General features: G+C 40.6%; 2 protein-coding genes across 2 annotated transcripts; both read right to left on the minus strand.

The window, feature by feature from the left end:
* Positions 1-524: 524 nt before the first annotated feature.
* On the minus strand, positions 525-1,475 carry LOC115457385 (olfactory receptor 1009-like). The gene has a single exon (XM_030186802.1). The coding sequence runs from the start codon at positions 1,473-1,475 to the stop codon at positions 525-527; it is 951 nt and encodes a 316-aa protein (XP_030042662.1).
* Positions 1,476-6,699: 5,224 nt separating this feature from the next.
* On the minus strand, positions 6,700-7,650 carry LOC115457386 (olfactory receptor 1019-like). The gene has a single exon (XM_030186803.1). The coding sequence runs from the start codon at positions 7,648-7,650 to the stop codon at positions 6,700-6,702; it is 951 nt and encodes a 316-aa protein (XP_030042663.1).
* Positions 7,651-7,962: the final 312 nt, after the last annotated feature.

Genomic DNA, 7,962 nt, shown 5'->3' on the forward strand with positions numbered 1-7,962 from the left:
AATCCTGGTCTGGTTGTGCTTTGATTTGAGCATACAACCTGTATTGTTCCTGATATGACTACTGAAGGTGGATAAACCTTTACCCTCCCCTGACTGAAGTCACTGCTGTTGGTGCTCCTGCGATTCCTGATTCTAAGGATTGATTCCTATTGAGATAGATCTCATGGTTTACTCTACCAGAACATTATCTATAAACAACACATTGCAAAGCTTATCAATTTTAATGGCAAAAGTCATCATAGACACAAGGACCGTCTAGAGAGTTACAGTTCATTGCAGTGACCTGTGAACCGCAGGAGGTGTTCAGTGGAAAGATGGGGAAAGTATAATTATTTTGAAAATGCTGAAATGTTCTCTGACATTAAAACATTTGATCATATATCAGAAAGTCTATTCTAAGTACATTTTTCCTCATTTTTTCCTGGTGCTTCTTCTTGTTAATAGTAAAGGATTTAAAATCAATGTGGAATAAAATTTATGGTAATAATTAAGTATCACATTCCTGCATACAATGATCCAAGTTCTTAAGCCCCTAGTTTCCCTTGCATTCCCTTCTTCAGGGCAGCTTTAATGTCTTTGTTCCTTAGGCTGTAAATGATGGGGTTCAACATGGGGATCACAGTACTGTATGACGCATCTAAGAGTTTGTGCACTGACTTTGCACTGTTCGATATGGGGGTCAAATACACAAATAATGATGCCCCACAGTACATACTAACAACAGACAGGTGGGATGAACAGGTGGAGAAGGCCTTGTACCTCCCCTTCACGGACTGCATTTTCAATATGGAAGCAATGATGTGACTGTAGGATGTCAGGATGAGGACAAGGCACGTCAAGATCAAACCCAAGTTTAGGGTGTTTATCAGCAGCTTAATGGCAGAAGTATCACTGCATGAGAGTTGCAGCATGGTCTGGAAATCACAGAATAAATGGTCGATCACATTGTGCCCACAGAAAGAGGAATAAGAGATGGACACATTGTGTGGCAGCACATCCAAAAAACCGGCTGCCCAGGAAAAGGCAGACAGCAGGGCGCAGACCCTCTTGTTCATAATGATCGAATAATGCAAGGGGTTGCAGATGGCCACGTAACGGTCATAGGCCATGACAGTGAGCAGATACAGCTCCGTACTAGTGAAGGACATAAGTAGATAGAGCTGGGTGATGCATCCCGGGAAAGAAATATTTTTGTTATCCATTAGGAAAATTGAGAGCATTTTTGGGAGAGTGCAGGAAGTTAAACAGACATCCAAGATAGACAGATTGCAGAGGAAGAAGTACATGGGTGTGTGGAGGTGTGAATCAACGCACATTACTGTCAAAATAGTGAGGTTTCCCATTAAGGTGACCAGATAGATACACAGAAACACCATGAAGAGCAGAATTTGAAGGTTTGGATAATCCGAGAACCCCAGGATGCTGAACTCTGTGATCTGGGTTTGGTTTCCTCTCTGGATGTCCCATGTACTCATGGTTTACTAAGAGAGGAAGAAAAGAGAAATCAGGGAGACATAAGGATACTATTGGCACAAAACTAGAGAAATGAACGGGAACATTACAAGGGAATATGGGCTACTGTCGAGATGTGTTATTTTACTACAAGTAACTTGCTTCTGATGTTTTTTTGGGAATATCAGAAATCAGGGTGGCTTGTCTTATCCACATTACTCTTCAAGAAGCATAGTCAACTCACGTAATCTAACCAGAAAATAAAACATTGAAAACTATCATAAGGACAAAGTTAATCAGGTTTTATAGTAGAATGTGGGTGTCCAACAGGCTAAGCACAATGTCCTATAAATGTCCTTTAGACTCACAGAGGCTGTTTCAGGTGTCAAGTCATTCAAAGTTGCCACCCTTTGGTTGTAGTTTTCAAAAGTCTACAATACCCATCGTAGCTCACTTCCAAATTAGTAGAGGAAAGCCTGGACATCAGTACCTTGACAGAGATGAGGAATCGGTTTCCAGGTCCCGGTATTCAGGTTGCTTTTAACAGTTCCATGTTTAGGAATAACTCAAAGTAGATTCTCAGCTCATAACTCTCAAGCAAAACCTTGCTTTGCCAACAGTGTCTTCCAGAGATAAATAATTCTAACAGTTCCACAACCTTCAGATCTTCAGTTATAAAAAATTATATTTTATGATTTTACTTTTTAAACTCCCAGAAAAGACAAATGACTGATTTTAGTATTCTGTAAAAGAAAAGCATGACATTGATTTTCAGATTTCCCCGCCAATAATTATTTTTATTTTCATTGTCGCAGAGACAGGATTTGACCAAACTTTGCCAATAATCTCAGTTTACTTACGTACTCTTGCCATATTCTCTTATGTGTGAAGTGGAAGGTTCTGTGCATCTGTAGGACTCAGGCTCAGGGATATTTAAATGAGTTTTCAGAACCTTTTGGGACCAGTTTCTGAAGATAGTGAAAGAGCCCTGGCTGTAGAATCTTCTCTATTTCCTCCAGGGACCAGGGGTCACATTGCAACTGGAAGAACAGAGGAAAAGCCGCAGGGACTATGAAATAATCAGGGATTCCCTGCTGACTTTTAATGGAGCATTTCAACTTACTTTCTCTGTGTGTGATTTTCTTTTCTTTTCTTTCTTTTATATCCCCCACATGAGATAAGCAGTTTAAAATGTTTTGTACTTTTTTGGGATCTTGCCAGGTATTTGTGACCTGGATTGGCCACTGTTGGAAAAAGGATGCTGGGCTTGATGGACCTTTGGACTGTCTCAATATGGCAATACATATGTACTTATGAACCAACTAGAACTATTTTAGACATGGACAAATGTCATGTAGAAATAATTCAGTAATGTTAAAGTAGGGTCCTTTCTCATTAGTTCCTTCTGTAAGAACATTTCTGTAGATCAATATAGTAGTCAGATTCTCTAGAAATTTATTTTGTTTGTGAAGTGCCCAGTGGCTAAAATTCAACGTAAAAGAAAGCTTTATTTAGGGTGCAGAAATCCAAGAGACTAATACAGAGTGAGAAGAAGCTGATGTGCACCAACAAGGGTTACTCCTGGGAGAATTCTACGCGACTGAGCAGCCCAGAATTCCACATCACTGCAGAATGTTCAGAACTTAGTGGAGGGATTGGTACAAGGTGCTCTGCTCACTCTCTCTCTCTCTCTTCCTTTCCCCTGAAGAGATCCTACAGCAAGAGAAGGAACTGCTTTTTCTTCCTACGCCATCCTAACCCTGACTGCTTATATAAATTTGTAGACCTTCCTACACCCCATGGTTCAAATAAACAGTCCAGTGTAAGATGGCACAAGGGGAGGAAGTGATTGACTTCCTCCTCTTCTTGCCCTGTGCTCTCGGTGTGGGAGGGGGCAGAGAAAGCTGACAATATGCCTGGGGATGGGAGGGGGCACAGAAAGCTGAGAGTGTGCCATGGGGATGGGAGGAGGGCACGGAAAGCTGAGAGTGTGCCATGGGGATGGGAGGGGTGCATGGAGGAGAGTGGGGATAAACATGGTAATAGCTAGGAATGGGAAGATAGAGAATGAGAGGGTATTGCATGTAGAAGGCTTTGGGGACAGACAGAATTAGGGATCTTGAAGGTAGTTAGAGGGACAGAAAACTAAATCTGGAGAGAGATATAAAACTGGGGAGCCTGAGAACAGAAAAAGTAGGAGGGGATTTCAGGCCTTGTGATGAGAGAAATCTGTGCAAAAGCACTATGAATAAATTATGCAGAATTTTGAAATATTGTGCACAAAACTTTCAAACATTTTGCACAGAATTTTAGTTTTTCTTGCACAGAGATTTTCATTTTCTTTGCACGGGATGGAGAGATGGTGACTGATGAGCAGCAGTGAGCAGAGCAGAGGGATACAAGTCATCCAAAACCCCTCCCCAGGAAATGTCTTGAAGTGGACTAAGTCGAAGTCCTTTGTGTCAGGGTATTCACCTGTTCTGCCTTCTACTGGCCATTTTCCTCATGTAAAACATCCTCTGTGTGAGGGTAATTCCATAATGAGAGGCGCGAGTCAAGTTGAAATATGGGTATTTTCAACATTATCAGAATACATGGCCACTTACCACATCAGTGGTACCTTGTACAGTGGAAGAGTTCTCTTATTCAAGTGATTTGCGCACTTTTTCAGGAAGCGATATTTGGGGGGGGGGGGGGGGGGGGGGAGGCAAAAAGAAATCTGCATGTAGTTCCTGAAATACACTATGGGGAGATTCTATATATGGAGCCTAAAAAATCAGCTTGGAAATCAACGCCGACTAAGCATGTTCTATAAGCGGCGCTTAGATTTAGGCGTGGTACATAGAATACACTTAGTTGATACCTCAGTGCGTCAAACTACGCACCTCTCTTTCTACCAATGAAAATGTGGCGTAAATCCCGGCGCATAGATTTAGGTGCAGAGGGCCATATTCTATAACTACACGTGAAAATTTCAGAACGTCCACAAAATGCCAATTTCCCCACCTGTAACCATGTCCCTTTTTGCCCGCGCATGTTAGAAGTTAGGCGCGCTTGCATTACAGAATGTGCTTAGCGAGTTGTGCATGTAAATTCTAATTATTGCTTCTTAAGAGCTGTTATCAATGCTGATTAGCTTGTTAAGCCAATTAGGTTATGAATGTTGTTATAGAATATGCTTGCATTTCGGCGTGGTTAATGAGTATATCAAAGTGGAAATTCTTTTTAAAATTTTAATAATTTTTATTGGGAACCTTCTATTAGTCTTGCTGCAGCATCCAGAATCAATTGGAGCTGGTGCTGGCCCTTTGTAGTCAGACCGTTGTATAGTACATTACAGTAATCCAGTCTTGATGTTATCATGGCTTGCACAACTGGGATAAGAATTACCTTCTCGATGTAAGGAGAGAGACAGCATAGCTGTCCCAAACAGTAGAAGCAGCTCTCGAAAAAGTACAGTCATTAACAAAATAACTCCTCATTTAGACTAAACAAAAAATAAATAAACTCCTGCTTACTCTATTGCCCCTCCCTCCCTGTCTCCTCCTTCACTTTGTGGAAACCGTGCACATAGCTCTAAAATAGAGAAATGGAAATAGAGAAATGGATACCATGGTATAAGAGCACTCTAACATCCAACCATTGATGAAAAGAAATCGAAAAGCTATTATCAACAAAAGATTCATCTGTATCACTTCAACTTAGTTACACTTGCTGTTGCATCTCTAACCAGTCACTATAGGGTGACCTAATGTCTTCAAATTGCTTTATCATTTGCCATCTCATGGAAGTAAGTCTAGACATTGTATATAGATTACCCAGCTTTGAGATCATCACTTCCACCTCTGGACCTCTACTCTTTCCATTGTAGGGTCATCGCCATCTTTGCTGTGATCATTCCGTAGCACAGAAAAGAGCTATGTCTTCCGATATATTGGAAGGATTTACATCTAGTAGAGCAACATTCACTTGGGGCTGTACCTATCCCTTCAACAAGGTATTAAAAAAATGTAAAAACTCTGATTTAGAAGCACTGTGAGGTCCTTTTACAAAGGTGCAGTAGAGTTTTTAGCGTGTGCTAAAAATAAGCACTAGTTAAATGCTAGCGACGCTCATATATTCCTATGGGCATCTCTAGCATTTAATGCGTGCTAAAAAAGCTAGCGTGCCTTCGTTAAAATACAGGACCCCTGTATTTTTAATACAATACCACCACATATGAATGTACGATCTGTTTTTACCACCTGCCGTTCCAACAACTCCTCATGCATGCAGGTCCTTGCCAATCCCATATCTTCCTCTGCCAGAATATTATCCATAACCAACACATTGCAAAGAACAAAGAGGTAAACAGATCATGGTTTGTCTCACATCAAATTTTAATAGCAAAACTCATCCCAAATAGAGATGAAGGACCTTCCAGAGAGCTGCAGCTTATTGAAGTCAGCTAAGAATTGTAGAAGGCCTTTCAATTAGATGACAGGGTTAGTCCCGTTCTTATGTATAGTACTACACTACTTAACATTTAACATTTCTAAAGCGCTACCATGGTTACGCAGCGCTGTACAATTTCACAAAGAGAGACAGTCCCTGCTCAAAGAGCTTACAATCTAATAGACACGTGAACGGTCGGACCGATAGGGGCAGTCAAAATAGGGGCAGTCTGGATTCACTGAATGGTAAGGGTTAGGTGCCGAATGCAGCATTGAAGAGGTGGGTTTTAAGCAAAGACTTGAAGATGGGCAGGGAGGGGGCTTGGCGTAGGGGCTCAGGAAGGTTGTTCCAAGCATAGGGTGAGGCTATAGGTTTTCTTTCATTTATTCGTTTATATCTATTTCTCCATAGATTTTCCTGCATGTTGCCTTCAACCTTTCAACACATATGTGGACGTATAGACTTGGATCTAGAAAGAATTTATTTGTTAGAAGAATGCTTCGAATATTTCTTTTTTAGCAATGATTCAAGTATCCTGTTTCAAAGTTTTAATTTGATGTACAAATGAAATTGGGATAAAAATGAAAAAAATGAGAATTGTAGAAGGCTTTTAGTGGGGACGTGGGATAGTATGAGAGTTATGAAGGATCTAAATTGAACGTGAAATACATTTTATAGCAGTAATCAACCAGTGGAAGCTTCAACTGAAAAGGAGAAAAATGCTCTTAGGAGAGATTTCCTGACAGATCATCAAATGTTTTGAATTTCAGAGAACTAAGTTTCACATTCTTACATGCAATGATCCAATTTTTTTTAACCTCCTGATCTCCTCTTCATTTCCTTCGTCAGAGCAGCTTTAATGTCTTTGTTCCTTAGACTGTAAATGAGGGGATTCAGCAGGGGGATTACGGTACTATAAAATGCATCTAACAGTTTGTCAGCTGAACTTATACTCTTTGACACAGGTCTCAAATACACAAAAAACACTGTCCCGGAGTACAAACTAACCACCATCAAGTGGGATGAGCAGGTGGAAAAGGCCTTGTACCTCCCCTTCATCGATTGCATTTTCAATATGGAATAAAAGATCTGGCTGTAAGACATCAGGATGAAGAAAAGGGACAACAAGGCCAAACCGAAGTCTAGGATGTTCATCACAAGTACACTGGCAGATGTATCACTGCATGAGAGCTGCAGCATTGTCCTGAAATCACAGAATAAATGGTTGATCACATTGTGCCCACAGTAAGAGGAATAGCAAAGGATCACGGTATGTGGCAGATCATCCAATAACCCAAGAACCCAAGCAATGACAGCCAGCAGGGCACAGACCCTCTTGTTCATGATGACTGAGTAGCGTAAGGGGTTGCAGATGGCCACGTAACGGTCATAGGCCATGGCAGTGAGCAGAAAGAATTCCACCCCAGTGAAGGACATAAGCAGATAGAGTTGAGTCATGCACCCCAGGAAAGAAATGCTTTTGCTATCCATTAGAAAAATTGACAGCATCTTTGGAAGAGTGCTAGAAGTTAAACCGACATCCAAGATGCCCAGATTGAAGAGGAAGAAGTACATGGGTGTGTGGAGGCGTGAATCAATGCATATTAATGTTAAAATAGTGAGATTTCCAATTAAGGTGATCAGGTAGATGCACAGAAACACCACGAAGAGCGGAATCTGAAGGTCTGGATAATCTGAGAGTCCCAGGAAGATAAAGTCCATGACCTGGCTTTGGTTTCCTCTATGCATGTCCCATGTACTCATGGTTTACTGAGGGAGAAAGAAACGAGACAACACAGAGAAAACAAGAAACTACTAAAACAAAATTAGAGCAAAGAAATGGAGCTTTATAAGGTGAACCAGATATCAATTAATGCTTTAACAATATACTGGGTATGCAGTTTACCATGTAATTTCTACAGTTAAGGCAACTTTTATTAGGTTGTTATTATTATCATTGCTTTTAATTACACTAATATTAGTAGTAATTATTATTATGGTGTTACTGAATCTGTTTTCTATCTAATTTGGAAAGTGTTATGTGGCAACAGGACTTTGGATTATTATATTCTAAAT

The sequence above is a fragment of the Microcaecilia unicolor genome, chromosome 14 (assembly GCF_901765095.1).
Source record: "Microcaecilia unicolor chromosome 14, aMicUni1.1, whole genome shotgun sequence".
In the NCBI taxonomy this organism is placed as follows: domain Eukaryota; kingdom Metazoa; phylum Chordata; class Amphibia; order Gymnophiona; family Siphonopidae; genus Microcaecilia; species Microcaecilia unicolor.